The sequence below is a fragment of the Sitophilus oryzae genome, unplaced genomic scaffold (assembly GCF_002938485.1).
Source record: "Sitophilus oryzae breed Bouriz unplaced genomic scaffold, Soryzae_2.0 scaffold_1620_pilon_pilon, whole genome shotgun sequence".
Taxonomy (NCBI): domain Eukaryota; kingdom Metazoa; phylum Arthropoda; class Insecta; order Coleoptera; family Curculionidae; genus Sitophilus; species Sitophilus oryzae.
Window position 1 is genome coordinate 4,130,205 of NW_022146304.1, and position 23,526 is coordinate 4,153,730.

At 32.1% G+C, this 23,526-nt stretch overlaps 1 protein-coding gene across 1 annotated transcript in view; it reads right to left on the minus strand.

Annotated features, from left to right (window-relative positions):
* Window positions 1-9,926: 9,926 nt before the first annotated feature.
* LOC115880244 (tetratricopeptide repeat protein 8) overlaps window positions 9,927-23,526 on the minus strand; it is a 32,696-nt gene continuing 19,096 nt past the window's right edge. Inside the window, exons 7-8 of the mRNA XM_030897415.1 lie at window positions 22,861-23,035; window positions 9,927-10,289 (exon numbers count right to left, since the gene is read on the minus strand). Of these exons, the coding sequence (XP_030753275.1) occupies window positions 10,080-10,289; window positions 22,861-23,035 (385 nt within the window). The 3' untranslated portion in view covers window positions 9,927-10,079. The remainder of the gene's footprint in view (window positions 10,290-22,860; window positions 23,036-23,526) is intronic.

The window sequence follows — 23,526 nt, forward strand, 5'->3', positions numbered from 1 at the left end:
TGGTCATTGGACAACACCCCTTGCTTAAAAATCACGTCAATCAGTCATAGCTAAAACAAAGAAACAGCTTTACGATCATTCACAATGTCTAAAACCACAATTATAATTAATAGAATATCCTAGCAACACCTTGTATGTGGTAATCAGTTGTATCCATAGAGAAAGCCTAATATTTAGCTGATAAAACAATAAAATTTTGATTTCTAACCACATTTTTCTCTTGACAGATGATAGTCAAATGCCAAAATGACATTCCCCGTTAATTTTGAAGTATAATTAGTGGAAAAGTTGAAAATTTATTAAATTTTTCCATTAATTAAAAATTCCTACCACTAATTTTGACGTTCTGAATGCTTACATTCAAATTAGAGGAACAAACTTCTAAGCTAATTGAAACCACTAATTTATTCCACTAATTACGAGGTTCTGAATGAAGCTTAAGCCTTTGGAAATGTGCTAAAATTAAATTCCTAACTACATCACACAAATATTCCAAAGCATTGTCCATATTCCTAAGTGAGTAGTAATATTAATATTTCTCCAAAAAATCCTATATGGATATTTCGCCACTGCAAGATAAATTTTACATTGGTGAAACATCTAGACCCTTAAATGTTCGAATTAAAGAACATAAAGGTTATTTAAGAAAGGGAGATTTGCACAAATCTAAGATTTGTCAGCATTCATGGGACACAAGGCACAAAATAAATTTTAATAACACCAAAATTATAATGAAAGAAGCGATAGCCTCTAAAAGAAAAATAAAAGAGGCTTTTTTAATACAATCTAATAAAAATAAATGTATTGCTCATGCATCTGTAGATGTTAGTAATGTATGGCAATCGCTTCTTTGATTTTAAAGAACATACGTAAAAATTAAAAATAATTATACAGAAAGTTTGGGGCTTTTGGGTTTTACCTTATTAAGTAATTGTTATCAGGTAGTAATTGTTAATTTTGAAGTTTAACTTGATATAAATGTCATTTTAACAGAACGTCAACGGTTTTTGTAGACGTATCTGTTTTAAAAAACTAAAGTGTTCTCGAATAGTTAAATTTAAATATTTTATCTACAACCCTTTAATTATAACGTTTTTACATCACTATTTTTTTAGTATTTCAGTTACGTTTTGAGATTCATAACACAACTAGTGGTGTTATGAATCTATAACACAACTAGTTTCTATAATAATGAAAAACAACTACGAACATCTAAATATATTAACTTTACCGGCAATAATGATTCCGTGGCACGTACTGCGGCGACTTCTACATGAAGGGAGACTTTCGGAATCACTCATCGTAATTTTTAAAATGATTTTTCTGGGCAAAAAGTGTTCGCGTTTACTTGACAGGGCAAACTGACTTTTCAGAAAAAAATGTGACAAATGTCATAGTTAAAGGTGTTAAAGGTGAGCGACTAATAAACGAAAATTAAAACAGCATTTTCATATTTTTCGGTTGTAGATAAAACGTTGTACATGACACGTGCGTTTAAACATGATTACAACACTAGTGTGATTAGAACGACTCGGTCTACGACCTCGTGGTTCTAATCGTTCACACTCGTTGTTCATAACACACTTGTACTGTAAATAACTATTAAATAGTTTTTTCCTTTATTCTTTGTATTTTTTTGCTTCCAAGGACGGAAAGAAATAAACTTTCCGAAACGTTAAGCATTTTTTTGTTCGTTTGGTTTGGTTTGGTTTGGTTTGGTTTGGTTTGGCAAATTTGTATAACTGTAAACCTAACTTATGGCAAGTAGTTTCCGTTTGGATTAACGCAGAAGTGTTTACAAAAATATCTATTTTATTTTGTAGATTTTCTTGCAGTGGCGAAATACCCATATAGGATTTTTTGAAGAGATGAATCCGCCACATTGGTATAGACATTTTTTAATATTAATATTCTCATACAAAAATATCGAATATATTCCATTGGAAAATATCCATTAGAAACATCTCAACCCGTTCTACATTCTCTCGAAATTTGGCGTCCGACCGCAGCAGTTTGGCGCGCTTTCGTCTCATTGGTCGCAGCTCTTGACCCAAGAATGCGGTCTACCTCTGTTTTTTTATCTTTCTCCATCATCATCCTCTCTTGTTTAATACACCGTTCCTACTCAACCTTATCTTCCACCAACTGCATCTCCATCACCTTTATTGGACCACTGCAAGCCACCCTTTCGCCAAATCAGCCCCCCTATCAATGCTATTTCCGCGGACACGGTGGATCGGCGAGGGGCCTCGCTCGAGGCTACGTCGATTTTCTCTCGACGGAATGCCGCGTTTCTCGTGGAATGTAGCCTCGGACCGGGTACCTAACACACCTGAGTTGGGTACAGTCGGAGGTACAAACAACGGAGCGACGGACGGACGGGTTTGTGCTAAAGCGCGCGTAAACCGAAAAATTATAAAATTTTGATTTTTTTTTATACCAAAAAATGTGATAAAATTATTGTTGTGTCCATTAAAAAAAATACTATACTGGAATAATTTATATTTAGTAACTTTTAATAAAATTTGAATGTTTTTGCTGTTTGAGGATAATATCGGGACTGGAACAACAAAAGTAAATTTTGTTTACATTTAGTATATCTACAGTACGTCTGTCCGTTCCGTAGCTACGGGGTATCCGTGAGAGGGAAAACAATATTCTCTCGATGTTTTTCGTAAAAAATGAGACGACGCGTCCCATCAATAAAAATTCGAAAAATTTGCAAGTGTCCAATAAAATAAGTAGGCGGAGCGATTTGCGGTGACGTACTCTTCAAGTCGACGTATAAAATATATTGCTGTTTATTTAAATGTTTTTTGTCCGCATTCCTTTCATAGACACAGATCCAGCAGACGTACTGTATATTTACATTGTATACCGGGCGCGTTTCAAAAGTGTCCCACCCCTATAACTTTTTTATTTTTTCAGATAACAAAACGAGATTTGGTACGTTAATATATGACATAAATTAGGATTGATTGTTTTTGGACACTTCCAGTTTCACAGGAAATGACTACAATGTAAATGGCACCCTCGGCATATTTTTAATTTATTCGATAGAAAATGACACTCTGAATAGAATGACATACCATAATGTCAACTTTTGACATTTTCGCTTAAAAAGTATTTTTAATATCAATCTAGTGCCCAAACCAAAACTAATTTTTAATCAAGGAGCCTTAGAAAAAATAGATTTAATTTGATCATCTAATGTTTTTCGTGTCTTGTCCTGGCCGGTTAAAGATGCCCAAATCGTATTTTTAATCATATCTCAATTTTTTCAAATGGAACAAGGGTGGCTCATTAGCATATTTGGAAAAAATTGCTATAATTTGGTATAACAAACCACCCACTTGGTATTTCGAGTCGAATTGTCGTTGTGCTACCCTATTGTGGTTAGCTAACACAAATGAAACGATAATATCACACAAAATACGAATAATACCACTGTCTGTCATGACAATCAATAACTGTCTGCCATTACAACAATCAATTCTAATTCACCGGTTTCCACAGTCGTTCTGAAGCGCATGTTATAATTTCAAATAAACCATATACGAAAATGTCATTCTAATCAGTGTCATTTTCTATCGAAAAAGGTAAAAAATACCGAGGGTGTCATTTAAAAATCAAAAGTTGTAGTGATTTCCGGTGAAACAGGAAGTGACCAAAAACAAATCAAGATGTCAATCAATTCTAACTTATGTCATATACTAAAATACCAAATCTCGTTTTGTTATCTGAAAAAAATAAAAAAGTTATAGGGGTGAGCCACTTTTGAGATGCACCCGGTATAGGAGTAGATATCAGCGTGCCAACCTTTGAATAAGAAGACTAAGGAAGGAGCATAATGCTATCCATGTATTCATGCATGGTGGGCGGAAAAAGCGCCATAAAAGCACTCTAGGGTGGGGATCCTTGACAGTTCTGTTTGACGATTCATTTGACACATTTGAATTTGATTTGAAATATTGTGGATTTGTCAGTCTTTACGGAGCTTATTTTATGTTATTTATTATTTATTCTACTACTGATAGTTGTATAAAGGTAGTAAATCTAGATGGAAATTGTGGCAGAACTTAAATTAACAGTGACACTATCGCGATTTATCGAAAAAGACTCTAAAATAGTTGGTTGTATAGCGTGCGGTAGATCTCGGCAAAAATTGAGTGAAATAATGGAACAACTTTTCGCTAGTAAGTGACTATATAATATACATACGTGTAGTAAACCGATCATTTATGAAATTCACTTAAATTAACTAAATTATATATTTTTCTTGCATTTTAGCTTTTATTTATTACTTGTCAAAGATTAGATGTCAAAAGAGAATTAGATACGTTAATTTGACTTACCTGCTTCAGTAGCGTATCGGATGTTTGTGTTAATAAATACTTATTATAACTTATCTATTTTTATTAGAATTATATATTTTTATAACAATTTTAATAACTACCAACATTTATTACCAACGTAAAATAAAACAACAAATTATTGAGTCTACCCCACGTCTACCCTACATCATAGTTTTACATTTTTTAAATAAAATTAGAACGACACTGATAAACCGGAATTTAAGTCGGCCATATTTGAAGCCCATCGCGGTGTACCTAAGATTTTTGATATGCTCCTTCCTTAGTCTTCTTATTGAAAGGTGCCAACAGGCCCACCTATTTTAACAAGTTTGCCTCAGTTATGTCATTAGATTTGATTTTTGTTATAAGATGGAAACTGAATAGTTGAAACTGAAAACCACCTTTATTATACCAGTTACCAATGACTTATCATTGTCTAATACTAAGAAACGCACATTTGCCAGGCTCTTGCACTGGCATAAAATTTGTTCTGTCGTTCCTTCTTCTGATTGACAAAATATGCACATGGCTGCGTCCGTCAATACCATCAGCTTTATATGACTATTTAGCTTGCAATGCTCTGTTAGTAGACATACTAGAGATTTGGCAGTTTTCCTGTCTTTTTTACGAATGTCCTACTACGAACTATTGCACGTGTCTCTACCCTGGTGGATTTTTCCACCATTCTAGAAAAAAAATTTGACCACCCCATTGTTCTGTGGCCGTTCTTGTAACTTGCAGCCATGCTTGTTAATTTTGCATCTTCTCAGACGGGTTCTGGACCTTGTCAGCATTTGTTCATCCATTTTTTTTCTTTTTTGAGCCATAATTTATACCTCAGACGCAGTGGAAGTCTTCAATTTGCTCCTAAATATCTGCATCCATACAAAGAAGAACATCAACTCGTTATTGATTTTATAATAATAACGATGGCTTTATTTAATAAATACATGGGCGAAGTCTGGCTAAAAAAGCGACTTACTTTATCAATTAGCTTAATCAGTTTCATTCACTAAATGCTTAAAGCTCTATTAGATTAGAGTAGATTAGGTTCTTCGAGGTAGCTATAGACCTAATCCACTGCACTTTTCAGATATACTGTGGTCCTCTTCTGAACCTTAGGTTACATTCTCCAGTCCTATAATTTTCAAAAAGTCTAGCAACTTGGTGACTGAACCCTCCATATAGCTCTGTCAGTGGCCTATCATTGCCTATTACCGAGAACCGCACATTTATTGCCAGGCTGTCGCACCGACATAAAATGTATTCTGTCGTTTCTTCTTCAGATTGACGGAACCTGCACATGGTTTCGTTTGTCAATCCTTTTGTTTGTCAATCCAATGCGTATTCAACTTACAATACCCTGTTAGTAGACCCACTATAGTTTTGACTATCTTTCTGTCTTTGCTTTGATAAGCCTGATGGTTTACCGTGAATTGTGGCGAATGTCCTACTACGAATTTTTTCGCCTGTCTGTGACCTGGTGAATTTCTCCACCATTCTAGAGATTTGTCCGCTACCCATCTTTATGTGACCATTTTCGTGACTGCCTTGGCAACGCTGCGAAGGGATTCTGGGCCTATGAATGGCATTGATGCCTTTTTTTACCATTTAATCTGCCTTTTTGTTAAACTTGTGACCCTGGTACTCTCGTACCCAGGCTAAAGTAACAATGGTACGCTCACCCAAAGTATTTAGAGCACACACACAATCCCACACTAATCTAGAATTGACTTCCGTGGAACCGAGTGCCTTTAGCGCTGCTTGGCTGTCTGTGTATTTATTATTTCTTCTACACAATAGTGAATTGCTGTTAATTCCGCCTGGAAAATTGTGTCTACTATTCCAGCTCCTACACCCTCCAATGTTTTTGAGCCGTCTGCATACCAGGTTGCCTCAGCTTGAATAAACCTTTTATCCACTCTTCCCTTCCTGGTATGGTTATGTTAAATTTATTATTAAAGTTATACCTTGTAGCTTGTAGCTGTTGCATCTAGCGATAATTCCAATACCTTGTCTGCTAATCAATCATCTAAAGCCCTGTACTCACTATTCACTGATGAGGTTCATCGATGCCGTTCGTCAATGCGTCGATCGGTTTTTTTTAGGCGAACCATCAAAAGAAATAACGAACAGAATGGATCAATTTCCAAACAAACTTGTAGAAAATTACAATACAACTAAAAATGATTTTGGACTTCTCCAATTCAAATATCTAATATTGAAAAATAAAATATGAACTATCTAATATAAAAAAATTATTCTTTTAATGGAGTTAAAAGTTTAAATAAAATTGATACTTGCACAAAATTACAATATTTATTTAAATTTTTATTAAGGTATAAATTGCATTTTATTTCACTACTAGATCTTTATTTTCGAGTTTATTATAAAACACACCTTAACAATACGAGAGAACATGAAATATTATTGTAAATTACAATGTAAACAACGTTCTTTTCCTCCTCATTATATTTATGTTATGAACGAAATTATTGTACGTATATGTTGTTACACCTTTAATGATAAAAACGGGTTTTTAAAAGGTTTAACCTATTTTTGTTATGAAATTTACGTTTGTTTGTAAAAATATTAAAACTTTCGTAAAGTGAGAAAAGAATGCGATATTATTATTAACACAACGACTGGTGGGAAAAGTAATAGAATTGTTTAATGTTAATGAAATAATATTCAATTTATACCTATATTATAGGATTTTTTATTTAGTTTTTAAGAAGTTCTAGTATGACCCACAACTCCCTTTTCTTTATAATTTTGATGTGTCTATCTCAGAAATTGTAGTAGTAAGTAGCCAACTTTTTCAAAAAAAAATCCCTTTTTTAGGTTTCTTTTTTTTACTTGCGCGTTTTTAACTGCACGGTTAAAACCGAGCAAAATAACCGAAGTGTATGGAGGCCTTAAGAGACAGCCTTGCACATCCAACAACAAAAAACTGCGTATTTTTAAGGTACGCGCATATTGACCAGAGCCGCACTCGCCGCACGCGCCGCACGAAACACGCCGTACCAAACGCGCCGCATTATTCGCTATTTTATTTCTTTTTGCTCCTACTATACCCGTATTTGCCAATCAAACTCATCAGTCGCTTCCGTCTGCGGTGATAAGCGTGTTTTTTTAATATTTCTCGACAATAAACGACAACGAACAAGAAATAATTATGAGCTCCTTGCTAATAAAAGAAGAAGAAATCACGAGAAAGAATCGAAAGTTATAGGTTCACAATATTGGCAAAAATCCACATTATTTCCATATTTAATTGAGGATGAATTAAACATTTTTCAATATTTCAATATGAGCCATGAAAAATTTGCGAACTTTCTTAGCCATATTGAATTTCTAATCTCTTCTTCGGCTACCTACGCTACGTAGAGTAGAAGGAGTTGCGTGTGACGTCAGCAGCACTAGCCGCATTTACCGAAAATCATTCTGGCCCAACAATGCTGGCCGCATTTTCGTCGATGCGATTCGTGCGGTTCTGGCTAGTGTGCAAACTAGCGATGGGAACTATCGAATGAATTAGACTATCGAATGGTTAATGAATGAATGATTTCAACTATCGAATGGTTTTATTCGAATAAAATCATTCATTCATTTGTAAACTAAAGCATATGTGACAACCTCGCCGTGCGACTAAATGGTTATCGTTGAGCCACGACTATCGAATGCTTTTGATAAATGAAATTTAGTATTCGTTTGGATTTTTGTATGCGTCATTGCATTATTGGTTCTTCAAATTTTTATAACTTCGCCGTATAAATACTGTGCTATTTTTGCGTTTATTAAAATAGTTAAAATACTAAAATAGTAGTTATTTTTTAATTTTATTTATTGACGATTGTGTGCATGTGCAGGTGGTCAAAATTTTTCCGATAATTTGTGTGGTTTTCCGTAGTCCGATCTTTCAATTATTTCATTTTATATGGTATATGGTCTATTTTTTAATGGGAAATTTTGAGAAGTAGCAATTTTTAAGAGAGATGAGATGAACTTACAATTAATTTTAAAATACATATTTGTATTTTAGATGTTTTAATAATACCTATGAATTAGTTGGAACTTAATAATTATATTTAAGTAATGTGGTTAAATAAATGGTTATCGAACTCAAACTATGGGGTGAGAAAATTAAAATGAAAATTTTACACGTGCCAATTTAAAAAAAAAAAGTTAACGATGTTTGTATTTTGTTTATGCTAATTCTCTTACATGTAGTTTTTGCGAAGAAATATTTCATTTATTTTTTAAAGTAAATGCCAGTAAAAGTAAATATAATTTTTAAATAGTAATATAAAGCACCTAATATAAATAATTTTGATTTCTAATTTTTTATTTATATTTTCCTTCCATACACCGCTTGCTTAGAAAATTAATAAATGTTTATATTTCATGATTTTAAAATTTGTTGTTAATATAACAAATTAGTTCTGTAATTATTATTATTTAATAAACCAACGTTGCCAAAAAATTAGAAACTATATTATTTTTAAATAGGATCTAATATAAATAATTTTGACATCTAATTTGTTGTTTATATTTTGCTACTACTTAAAAAAAATATTTATATTAAATGATTTTAAATTTTGTTGTTAATAGGTATAACAAATTATTACTGTTATTATTATTTATTAAACCAGTCTTTGCTTAAAAACATTAAAAATAATTTTCCTACATCCAAAATAACAAGTATTATTGCAGTGTAACAACAGAATATTAATAAAAAAATGCAGAATATATAGACATACTATCCCTAACTAACTAAAGCCAAACAATAATATTCTTTGCTAATATCAACTAATACAAAGATATGGCAACAGCGCCCTTCATAATGTATTTTCTGTGTAAATACTAGCACCTCAATAAAAAAAATAATGTGTCCTTATCTATATATGACTCCGCAAAAAATCAAAGATGCCGGCTTCTTTCATAGCATTGCCACCGACCGCTTTCTCGGAAAAAACCTACGTCGCCGGGCGACAACTAAAATTCAGTTAATATTTTATTATAATCGATCCTGACGAATAAATGAATTTCATAAATGAATGAATTTTATAAATGAATGAATTTTATAAATGAATGAATTTTATAAATGAATGGTTTTTGCTGCCGAATTACTAGAATACAATATTTCAAGGCAGATGACGGATCTATTCGATAATTTTTATTCGAATAGTTTTCAACGAATGTTTTCTTACTAACTATCGAATTATTCGAATGAATTGCAACTATCGAATGTTTCGATAGTATTCATTCGATAGTTCCCACTACTAGTGCAAACCTCATTGAAAGTAACGCAAACAATATTTTTCTTCGGTCGATGCGGCGCAGCGCGTGCGGCTCTGGTCAGTGTGCGCGTACCTTAAGGGGTGTAAAGATCTTTAACACCTTTTTAATTTCTAAAATATTATAGGTACGTATTTTATTTATATAAAAGGAAATAAAATGTTTTATTAAATCTCTGTTTCATTAATTGTGAAGGTGTAAATATTATTATTTATTATTGTGAAGTATTAAGCACTTGGGAAAATATTCTAGGTAGACGAAAAATACTCTAGATACTTTGGTTTATATTTCTAATAAAAAAAATACATTAAAATTTATAATGGATTTTATGAAATCACTTTATATTCTAATTAAATAGTAACATAAGTAAGTTATTAACTAAAACTTAATATATTTTCTTTTTTAACGGTTTAGTCATAAAAATCAGGCATCCTGCAAAACCTCCAGATTTATACCGGGCTCGGGCAGCTCTGGCTGATGTTCTCTAGCAGACGTGAAGTAGGCCTTGGCCAGATGCGGTTTTCCACTACGGTGATGCAAAACCGCCAAATTGTTGAATGCACTTGCGTGGGTCGGATCGGCAACCAAGCATAAGTTTAAACATTGTATGGCCAACCCAATATCTCCCGCTGCCTATAAAAATAAAAATTAACTAATAACAAAGACAGTTTGAATGAAATATCAAAGAACAATCAGATATTAATTTACAGGAGATATTATTTTCGAAGAAAGGTAGTAAAGTAGACACAAAACTTCATAACTTTTTTCGCATTTTAGATGCAGTAATATGGCCTTAATAGGTATTAACTAGTAGTGGGAACTATCGAATGAATACTATCGAAACATTCGATAGTTGCAATTCATTCGAATAATTCGATAGTTAGTAAGAAAACATTCGTTGAAAACTATTCGAATAAAAATTATCGAATAGATCCGTCATCTGCCTTGAAATATTGTATTCTAGTAATTCGGCAGCAAAAACCATTCATTTATAAAATTCATTCATTCGTCAGGATCGATTATAATAAAATATTAACTGAATTTTAGTTGTCGCCCGGCGACGTAGGTTTCTTTCCGAGAAACCCGACAGCGGTCGGTGGCAATGCTATGAAAGAAGCCGGCATCTTTGATTTTTTGCGGAGTCAGATATAGATAAGGACACATTATTTTTTTATTGAGGTGCTAGTATTTACACAGAAAATACATTATGAAAGGCGCTGTTGCCATATTTTGGTATTAGTTGATATTAGCAAAGAATATTATTGTTTGGCTTTAGTTAATTAGGGAATATAAAGACATACTATCTATTCTGCATTTTTTTTATTAATATTCTGTTGTTACACTGCAATAATACTTGTTATTTTGGATGTAGGAAAATTATTTTTAATGTTTTTTAGCAAAGACTGGTTTAATAAATAATAATAACAATAATAATTTGTTATACCTATTAACAACAAAATTTAAAATCATTTAATATAAATATTTTCTTTTAAGTAGTAGCAAAATATAAACAACAAATTAGATGTCAAAATTATTTATATTAGATCCTATTTAAAAATAATATAGTCTCTAAATTTTTTGGCAACGGTGGTTTATTAAATAATAATAATTACAGAACTAATTTGTTATATTAACAACAAATTTTAAAATCATGAAATATAAACATTTATTAATTTTCTAAGCATGCAGTGTAATGTAAGGAAAATATAAATAAAAAATTAGAAATCAAAATTATTTATATTAGGTGCTTTATATTACTATTTAAAAATTATATTTACTTTTACTGGCATTTACTTTAAAAAATAAATGAAATATTTTTTCTTCGCAAAAAACTACATGTAAAAGAATTAGCATAAACAAAATATAAACATCGTTAACTTTTTTTTTAAATTGGCACGTGTAAAACTTTCATTTTAATTTTCTCACCCCATAGTTTGAGTTCGATAACCATTTACTTAAATATTATTATACAACCACATTACTTAAATATGATTATTAAGTTCAACTAATTCATATTATTAAAACATCTAAAATACAAATATGTATTTTTAAAATTAATTGTAAGTTCTCTCTAATTGTATTTAGTCGCACGGCGAGGTTGTCACATATGCTTTAGTATACAAATGAATGAATGATTTTATTCGAATAAAACCATTCGATAGTTGAAATCATTCATTCATTAACCATTCGATAGTCTAATTCATTCGATAGTTCCCATCGCTAGTATTAACTCTACTAGGGAAATCGAATTACAAAATCAAACCAAGGTACAGAGTGGGCCAAATTGGACGCTTTTAAAGGGAAACACGTTTTTCTATAGGATATAGAGACTAATATAGTTGTCTGGAGTTCAATTTTTTTCAAAAACATGATGGTGAAAACCGCACATCGATATGTGTTACCGTTTCGGAATCACGGGGTGTTTTTCAAAAATGTGAATTTTTGCTGTAACTTCTTTGTCATGGAAAATTTTGTATTTTTATGAAAGCAACTTTTTACGGAGAATTTCATGGTTTAAGTATAAGTTTTTTTTAATTAATAATTTAAGAATTATCAACAGAAAATTTGATTTTTTATATGGCAAACCCTGTATATTTTTAATTAATTGAAAAGAATTTAAAATTACCTTTCCAAAAATATAGCATACTTTATATTTTGCTCGATTCCTCTTTGAGATATAAAGTTTTAAAACAATTTATACGATATTTAACAAAATCAACACATTTAAACTATATCTAATAACAATAAAAATAAATAGCAAACCAAAAATGACATTTTGCTACAGGTGTTCGACATGTCAACCATCTTGGACATGGACAGACGGGACCGTTTTTGAACATTTCTTGCGGAATTTATTAACTCAGTGGGGGTGAAAGATACCCTCGCATAACCGCTAAGTACTTCTAATTCTTGTTTAGATTATACAGGCAATTTAAAAATAAGAACCTTTATTCTTGTGCAAAGATAAAAATCCATAGGCGTTAAGACCCCCGGCTTAACTCTATTCAATTATTCTCGAAATTGGTTGCAAAAATTTGCAAAAAACTTCAGCCTCGTCTTGCTAGAAAAATATATTTTCGAGTTCCATTAGGGACAAGTCCAAAATCTACTAGTTAAAAATGGCGAACTTTTAAAAATTCTTTATTTTGAAGGGGACTATAACAAAATATCAAGTGTGCTGTATTTTTAGAAAGGTAATTTTAAGTCTTTTTTAGTTAATTAAAAATATACAGTGTGTCCCAAATCAAAAATATGTTTTTTGTTGATAACTCTTAAATTATTAATTTAAAAAAATTATACTTAAACCATTGAATTCTACGTAAAAAGGTGCTTTGGAAATGTTTTCATAAAAATCCAAAACTTTCCATAGTAAAAAAGTTACAGCGGTTTGTTAAAAATGTACATTTTTGAAAAACACCCCGTGACTCTGAAACGGTAACAGATATCGATGTGCGGTTTTCACCATCATGTTTTTCATAAAAATTGAGCTCCAGACACCGGTATTAGTTTTCGTCTATCTCCTATAGAAAAGGACGTTTCCCTTTAAAAGCGTCCAATTTGACCCACCCTGTACATATTTCTATAAAAAATCTGCCCTAAGGTTACATCGGGATCCAAGGTATAAGGAGAGACCAAGTTAAAAAGGTGGAGAAAATGGAGACAGATCCTCCAGCTTCCACATCAAGGGTACCTGAGCCGGAGACAAGCTCCCCGACTGTGAAGGACACGGAGGGTTAAATGCACAAAACACTGACACAAGAAGAAGTGCGAGCGCCTTGCTAAATATTGGAAAGTGAAATTGACGTTTAAATTTGACACTGTTGACAAGTCTACTGCTACTAGCGCCCCCAATTTCGCTTGTAGGAACTACGGACTAAATTGTCACGCATGGCGGGAAGTTTAAAAAAATAAAAATTTTTATTTCTTCATTTATTTTTAATTATGACATACACAAAAACACAAAAAATACACCATTTTTTAAAAATATGTTTAATATCAATATCAAATATACAACAGAAATTAATTTCACCACAATAAATTAATAAAATTAAAAAAATAATGTTACAAGTAGATCAAGAGACAAAATTAATTATAACAAAACTGAAAAAAATGGCGTCATAGATGGCTTAAAAATAAAAGATATATCATAATTTTGAAAGTAAAAGTATATGGGAAATGTCTTCGATCATCATTTTTAAGCCAACTGGACGATTATTTCAAACATACAAGCTGAGTTCGTTCATAGTGCTCTGAGAAATCTAGATAAACAAAGAATAATAAATTAAAAGTATTCCAGGGGAAAAGAGAGGAAAAACCTGTATCGTCTCTGATATCTGTCAGGGTATTGTTGAAAGTGTCATCTTTTTGCTCGAAGCAGGCTCGAAGTTTTCAGGTCGATCAAAAAGATGACATTTACAACTGGTAACTTGCTGTAACTTTCACAAATATCAGAGAGAGTACATACAGGCATTGCCTCTCTTTTCCTCTGGGATGCTTTATATCTGTTGTTCTTTGTTTATCTATATTTCTCAGAGCATAATGCCGAACACGACTACAGTATATAATAATTTCAATATCCGAAGTGGAAAGAAAAAAGATCACCTTTCTGTTTTGTACTATGGTCCCTTTCTTCCGATGGCTCATCTCGTTGATATTTAGGAAGGAAAATATTAAATTCAATTTGATTTGATGATCCTTTTCTGTCACCTAAAATCAGAACGACAATGAGCATGTTAAGATGAAAAAAAAAATTATCAACACTTACCTACACGTTAGTCCGAGGAGTTTTATTAAAAACCTATATTTGCCTAAATAATTTATGTATTAAATTTGCAAAGCAAAATGCAGCGTGTAAACAAAAGAAATAAAATGGCGACAAGTCAACGTCAACGACCCGACAAGGAGAAAAGTGGTGTGCGAATAACAAATTATGGGTCACCAAAAATTGTTTTTGTCTCCTTTCAACGCACACTTTAGAAAGAAAAAGAGATGAACTGGAATACTGAAAGAACGTCAAGGCTTTATCTGTCACTCTTGTCAATAATTTATCGGTAAGGAAGATTCCTAGAAAATCGCTTGTAGTCAAGTTTTCAACCATTGCCAGTTCTCCCATAAGAAGTGTCATCCACCTGGCTAAATGGCTAAACCCCAACCGTGGAAGGGTGTCTACCCTGGTAGGAGGTAGATGTCCACTTCTTGGATGATAAATAGTTGTTGTCAGAGGAGGATGGGTAATACCCTGTCCCCCCTACAACAGGACGACGCCCATGTATGATGAGTTATAGATTGTATCATGATTTATAGGTCAATAAAGGGGGACAAAATAGCTCTTTAAGATCGCGGTGATTAACACCCCTTCCACTCATTCTTCATTCTATTCTGCTAGGTAAATTGAATTACAAAACCAAACCAAGGTACATATTTTTATAGAACAGAAAACTCTACGTTGTTATGTTAGCGACGATATTTACATCAGATAAAACAAAGAATTAAAATTACCAAAATATTTCGGTTTCATAAAGTTAAGTGACCACAACTACGTAGGCAGTATACTAATTAAGATATTGTCTGAGACGTAAAGCGAATGCAACGTTAAATATTTTATTTAAAACCTTAAAGCTACACCCTCGCACCTTAACAATGAGGGCGTGGAATTTAAATTATAAAAAAACGCTCAGATGATTCGAGTTGGGATTGAGTTTCGTTATAAATATTAATATAACCTGAATTAATTTTTAATTTTGTCTGGTAATGTCTCGTAACTATCTACCTATTATATCCCAGACTAATGTATCTACCTCGGGATATTTATTAAACTAGCAATGTTGCCATCAGTTCAGGTGGCAATGTATTTCATAGATTTAGCGTTTTCCAACAAATTCTAAAACTGGTATATCAAATTACCTAATGCAAGGATATAAATCTCATATATGTCTCTAAAGTGAAATTTCACCATATAAAATTTATATATATACCGGATGCGTCTCAAAAGTGGCTCACCCCTATAACTTTTTTATTTTTTCAGATTTTTATCTGGTATGTTAGTATATGACATAAATTAGGATTGATTGACGTATTCAATTGTTTTTGGTCACTTCCTGTTTCACCGAAAATGTCTACAACTTTTGATTTTTAAATGGCACCCTCGGTATTTTTTTACTTTATTCGATAGAAAATGACATATCGTATGTCAACTTTTGACATTCTCGTTTAATAAAAAATCGTATTCTAAAATTCAATCTAGAGTGTCTTGACTATGTTAAAAACACTAATTGTTAATCAAGGAGCCTTGGAAAAATAGATTTGATCGTCTAATGTTTTTAGTGTCTTGTCCTGGTCAGTTAGAAAATGCTCAAATCGTATTTTTAGTCATATCTAAATTTTTTCAAATAGAACGATGGTGGCTCATTAGCATATTTGGAAAAAGCATTTTTTACGAATAATCTGATACCACACACTTGGTATTTCGAGCAAATTTTCGTTACAAACCGCAAGTTATAATCACAGTTTAAAGAATATAAATATATCAGTTGGCTACTCTAAGGAATTCTATTGTTATTTTAGGCGTCTTTAATAATGGATCAATATTTATTAGTATTTAGTATTAAATATACCTACATTAATATTAAAATATTAGATATATTATTCTATCCTAATTCTTTGTAATATGGAATTGTTAATAGGGTAATTATTATTAATAATTATTATGGAAACCCCATATGAAAAATGTATACTAAATAAATATAATAAGTTATTTTTTTTAATATATATAACAATAATTTGCATATTTCTTAAATTATAGCATATTTTGCTTTATAGATGTTTGCATTTTACTTTAATTACCTACCCGGAAAGCCTAAATTTTATCGTATTTTATCGTAAGGTAATAAAAGTACCTTTGCATACAACTTGTGTTGCCATTGTCAATTTTTTTTGAATTTTTTCTAAATTGTATGATTATCATGAACAGTAATTATGACTGTTAGTAGTTAATTGTGTAATAAATTTTACTGTTCGATAATTAATTTAGTAAAAACTAAAAAAAATGACTATGGTATGACAAGTTGTATCCAAGTACTTTTTATAACCTTTTAATAAATTTAGCTAATTAGCAAAAAGCAAAACATGCTAGAACTTAAGAAATATGCAAATATAATTTATTACAGTATTTACTACTAATTGAAGAGCACACGGGAAAATAATGAAAGTACCAAAGACCTACACCTTTTGGTACCTAAATAAACGGGAATATCGATAACGGCCACATAGAAACAGGCATTTAAAAATGGGAAAAACGATATAAACTCGGATACTAAAAAACACGGTTTCCTGAACATTTATCATTTCTGGATACTCATCGTTTTTCCCATGTGCTCGTCAATTGTTATATTTACTGTTACATAAAATTTAGTAAAAACTCTAAAAACCTTGTCAATAGCAGAAGAAGTTGTATGCACGTATTTTTATTACCTGACGATAAAATTTGGACTTTCCATGTAGGTAGTTAAAAAGTTAAATACAAACATCTAAAAAGTAAAACATGCTATTTAAAAAAATGCAAATATCTTAAATAATAATTTAATATGCACTTTGCAAACCGGTAAATACTGCAAAATCCAAAACATAATAGTAAAGTATCTACTAGGTACTATTCTAAAATATCTACTAAAATAATAAACTAATTGTTAAAAATAAATATTTTGTGCATATTTCGAGTAAAATCTTTTCTTAATTTATATGTATATTTTTAAAACCATTTATTCATAGTTAGGTTTCCATAATTATAATATATTTAATATGTCTAATACTTTAATTATTATATACTTAATATCCTATACTATGTAAACACATACCTTCCTTCATCTTTTGGGCACCTAAAGAACGATATATTGTCAGTCATTCTACTTTCACAACCATCCACTGCACAAATATTTCTAATAGACATTTTATTCGCAATTCGAACAAAACAACTAAAACACTATTTTTGGTTCACCCTATGCGTCGGACCGAAAACAAAACTAAAATAAACTTGAAACGCTGTGTATACGTCGAGCAACGGATGTAGACTGACCCAAGTCTACAAGACAGGCGGGGAGCGGCGGGAGGAAATTTGATACGGGCGAAGAGTAGGTCAACTGACATATTTATATTCTTTAAACTGTGTTATAATTTCAAATAAACCATATGCGAAAATGTCATAAGTTGACATATGATATGTCATTCTATTCAGAATGTCATTTTCTATCGAATAAAGTAAAAAATACCGAGGGTGCCGTTTAAAAATCAAAAGTTGTAGTCATTTCCGGTGAAACAGGACGTGACCAAAAACAATTAAATACGTCAGTCAATCCTAATTTATGTCATATATACATACCAAATCTCGTTTTTTTATCTAGAAAAGTTATAGGGGTGAGACACTTTTGAGACGCACTCGGTATGTATATATAAAATAGGAAATATCAAATATTACTGTAAGTACTTACATTTTACAAAATTTCTTGGAACTCCAAACAGAATGCGGGTACTATTAGACAATGACAGAACGACAGTTCTTATAGGAAATTAAATAAAAATTAAATATTAAAGCTTTAATAATCATAAAGCTTCTACTAATAAAGACATTCTAATAAATAACACAAAACTGGAAATAATAGAAGAATACATACCTATATTTGGAACAACTAATACACAGATCGGAATCTCTACTACCAGGAATCAACTGAAAAATTAAGTTAGCATGGAGTATTTATGGAAGAAACTCAATCATATTCAAATCTAGAATGTCACTTTATCTAAAGAAGAAAACATTCGACCAATGTGTACTATAGTGAGATGTTTGGACTGCATCTCAATGTCTCCAAGACCAAACTTTTGGTCTTTTCTAAGGCTTCGCTCACACGGACCACTTTCCAACGACAAACCGGTGTTTAAGCTGTCGCAGCTATCGACGACGTTACAACCACAACTGCGCGACAAAAATGTCGTCGAGAAGTCGCCCGTGTGAGTTGATGGACGACACCCGAACCACAACTAAATTTTTGATTCAGTCAAAAATGAATTTTGAAGAAGAAGCACTGTTGTGGCTTTTGCTTCGAAAAAGAAGGCGAAACAGCAGGAAAAGAATTTATTGGATTCATCCAATAATAGAACATAAAAATGAAAGCCAGTTCCAAAAACTTTATCCGGTGTTAAGAATGTGTGATGAAAAATTCTTTAATTACTTTGATTACTTTGATTGAAGATATATAAAAATTGCATTACAAACCGGAAACGACGCGCTGTTTAAATCAAAATATTTTATAAAGGTATAAACAATTTATTTTAGGGCTGCAATAAAAATTTAGTTGTATTACCTTGACCGAAAGCCCCGTTACCCGAGTGTTTCAAAATCAGCCTGTTAACTATACCTAACCTATTACAAATTATAATTTGAATAATAATGCTAAATCTGAATTATTGTAATGAATAAAAATATTAAATAAAACACACCTATCACACTCGCTTTTCTCTTTTTTTTCTTTATCTTCAAAATTGTTATAAAATTTAGTGCACAATGTCTTCAATCATGCCTTAGATTTTTCAATTCTATTGCTGTATGTATCTTTTGTATAGACCCAAATTCAAGGAAGAAGGCGGATTTCCTCTATAAAGAGTTCCGTGTCGAAATCTTCATCCATTTTCTAAGAAGAAGCGTGCAACACGCAGGCAACAGAGGTAATGCAAAAGTACTGCAAAGGTATGACTGGAGTCGGTATCATATAGATAAGATACTATAATATAATTTACTATAATAAAAGTCGGTCTGGTCATCATCTGGTTCAGTTGTGTTGTTGTTGTCGCGTCGCCGTCGTCGGAAAAACGTCCGTGTGAGTTGGATTCACTACGGGCGGGCGACAATTTTGTGGACGGTATCGACCACGCACGGCGACAGGCGACAGTCGCCGAAACCGACTGCAGTTTGTCGCCCGTGTCAGAGCTTCACCGGATTTCCATTTAAAATCGTTACTCTCCAGAGGCGACCACATTTTTGTATTTCAAAAGTCGTTGTAAAGTCGTCCGTGTGAGTGTACCCTAAGACTCCAATAAACGCACACCTGCGTGTCAAGGGTCAACCAATCGAACAAGTGACCTCAATAAAGTATTTAGGAGCTAACATCAATAGTCAGTGCGACCCGAAAAGAGAAATATTTTCAAGAATTGAGCAAGCGAGAAAAATCTTCTTGAGTATAAAATCATGCGGAATCGTGCGGAATTCAGAACACGAATGGCCAGATGCTACGTCTTCTTTGTGTTACTCTATGGATGTGAGAGCTGGACACTAAATTCACAGACCGAAAAGAAAATATGTATGTGTACAGACGGATGCTGCGAATCTCATGGGTACAAAGGATCACCAACGATGAAGTCTCCAGCGCATGCATAAACAAAAAGAGATACTGAACACAATCAAGGAAAAAAATGCAATACCTGGGTCATGTGATGAGAGGTGATAGGTACAAAATACTGCACCTCATAATAGAGGGCAAAGTGCAAGGGAAAAGATCAGTAGCAAAACGCCAGAACTCATGGCTAAAAGATTTAAGGAGATGATTTGAACGCTCGTCTGCGGAGATCTTCCGGGCTGCAGTTTCCAGAGCCACAATTGCCATTTCGATCGCCAACCTTCGGCAGGAGAGGGCGTGATAAGAAGAAGAATGTGTACTACCACTACTACCAGTCATAACCTATGCTTGTGAAACCTGGACAATTAAAACGGACATTATAAGGAAACTGCAGGTCGCACAACGCTCAATGAAACGAAATATGCTGGGAATAACCGAGAAACACCGCAAAATAAGAGAATGGATACCGACAAAAGATCCAGGTAATAGATGTCATTCACAGAATGAAATCCCTCAAGTGGTAATGAACAGGATACCTGGCAAGAAAGACGGACAACAAATGGACCACAAAAATTACATCATGGTACCCATGAGGAATTAAAAGACCTAGAAGATAACCAACCCTGAGGTGGGACCATGATATTAGAAAATTAGCAGGGATATATATAATAACTTGGGGCCTCATAGCCCACAATAGACAACAATGAGCCCAACTACAAAGAGAGTATCTAAATATGTGAGGGAAGCTACACCATAATTGGAAATGGTTGAAAAAACTGGCAATGATGATGATGATGAATCATAAAGCTTTATGATTCAACTTTACGATGGTCTACAAGAACTTGTACTTGATACTCAAAAAGAATGAGAGTACTTCACGTAGTGGAAAGCAGTAGGCTTGCAGTACTTCACGTAGTGGAAATACCCATGATTAGAGATTCGTCGCTTGCTTTTTAAACAAAAATTACTTTGCTTTATTTTTTATAAGAATTCACTTTTATGTAATAAAAATAAAATAAATAAAGAAATAAGTAAAGTTTTTTCAATAAAAATTATAATTTAATTAGTCTTGATGAAAGGAAGTTTTTGATGATGCAAATATTTTGAATCTGTGTGTAATAGGTCACAACAGCTTGTACTAAATTAAGGCTGTGATCATTATAGTACTTTAAGTATACATATTATTAGATAATTGAAATATTTAGTTGGTGTATTTGAATTATTATCAAGACATTTAAATTGCTTTATTTGAAATAAATCAAGTGTTGTATTAACCTTATTGAAACTTTAACATTTTAGATTGAAGGTTCGAATAAAACTGTTAAAAACATCTTATGAACGCATATAAATATCAACAAAATCGATTTTCTCGGTTCACAGCCTGAGTTGGCAACATCGACTACTAAAACTCGTGCATACCTAATGAATTAATGAATGTAACTGCCCACATAAACCTATTCATATAAAATTTAAATTTCAAACGTTTACTATTAATGTCACTATTAAATAAAATATGCTTGTAAAATTACAAATATGGAACATTAGTTCTGTATATAGTAATGTTCAGTATTTTTAGCTTAATTTTATTAATCAATTTTAAAAGAAATTGACCAACAATAAAGTAGACAGGCATTAGCAGTCTATATTATAGAGATCCAAACAAAAGTTAAGATTTTTTCTGTTTAATGTTTTTGGTTCTGAAGAGGAAATTACACTTATTTACCTCACCACATATTATACAGGGTGAGTCTTAAATAAGTGCAAATATTTTTAGGGCTGGTAGATCTTGATAAAAGAAACATATTTTCTCCAAAGTCCAAAATAACCGAGATATTTTACTTTGAAAATTTCAAAAAAGACTGATTTTTTACTTAAATTTTGAGAACCGTTGGTTCTATTTTCGGTTACCTTTTTTGTAAATTTAATATACTACCTATGTTGCCATATTATGAAAATATTATGTTTTTAACCGACCATACCAATAGGTATGGGAGGCTATTAAGATCGGGATAAAAAAGTTTTTTTAATTTCACTCAAAATGAGTTATTTAGGTCATTTAAATAACCTAAATACAAAATATTTTCATGGTGTCTGTCTGTCCACCTGTCTGTCCGTCTGTCTGTCCATATGTCTGTCCGTCTGTCTGTCCGTCTGTAACACGATAACTCAAAAACCGCTAAACCGATTTTAACCAAATTTGGCACAAAAATACTGTGGCACCCGAGAATCTGGCCATTAGTTTTTGGTGGGGTTGGGGGGTAGGTAAGGGAGTAAGGGAGGGGGTTTAAAATTTAAAAAAATCGTAACTCCAAAATTACAGTAGCTAGCGAAACGCGGTTTTCAATTTAAGATTAGGAATAATATTTGCAACAAAATTTGTAATAACATCAAAATCAGTCAAAGTCGCAATTTTTGAGATAAAAAAAATTGAAAAAATTCCTTTACTTTGAAACTAAAAAAAGTGCCTACCAACTTTTTATTAACATATTTTAGTATGGGCGGCTATACGTGCCTCCCGGCGCCAATTTTTTAACTAAATATTAAAAAAAAATCCAAAAAATTTTTCAAAAAAATCTAAGTTTTCAATTTTTTTCGCGAAAAAAATCTCATAGTGTTTCTGGGATCGAAATATATTACTCCTCAAAATTTTTATACTTATTTAAGAGTCGTCCTGTATAAATTAATTAGGGTAGGTACAAAATTGTGCATAAAACATCAAGAACTATTAATTAATTTGATAAATTAAAAAGAATATGGTTTTATTTAATTTGCACATCCTTTTATTTACTTATTATAATCTTTATACCTCAACGAATACTTACAATAGCGACATAAGATAAATTATACCAAACATCAGCTTTTATTAATGGATCAGTAGCTAAATCCAGAGCTCTTTGAAAACAAGCCAAGGTCAAGTCTAGTTGTTGGGAATAAAGACAGCACAATCCTAGATTGTTGTAGAGTTCAGGAGAATGAGCTCCCATAGATAACACTCTTCTGCAAAACAAAGAATAAATATTAAAATTATAATGAAAGAAGCGATAGCCTCTAAAAGAAAAATAAAAGAAGGTTTTTAATACAATCTAATAAAAATAAATGTATTGCTCATGCATCAATAGATGTTAAGTAATGTATGGCAATCGTTTCTTTGATTTTAAAGAACATAACATAAATAAACATAATAAACGTAAAAATTAAAAATAACCATACAGAAAGTTTGAATTTTTTTGGTTTTACCTAATAAGTAATTGTTATCAGGTAGTAATTGGTAACTTTGAAGTTCAACTTAATACCGTATGATCGAATAAACGGCGTCAACGATGGCTATGAAATGAAGATCGCTGTCATTTTATATGTAAAATTATATGGGAAATGTCATCGATCGTCATTTCCAAGCCAACTGGACGCCGTTTTTTTTTCGATCATACGGTATAATGCCATTACAGTGGCGAAATAACCATAGGATATTTTTGGAGAGATGAATCCGC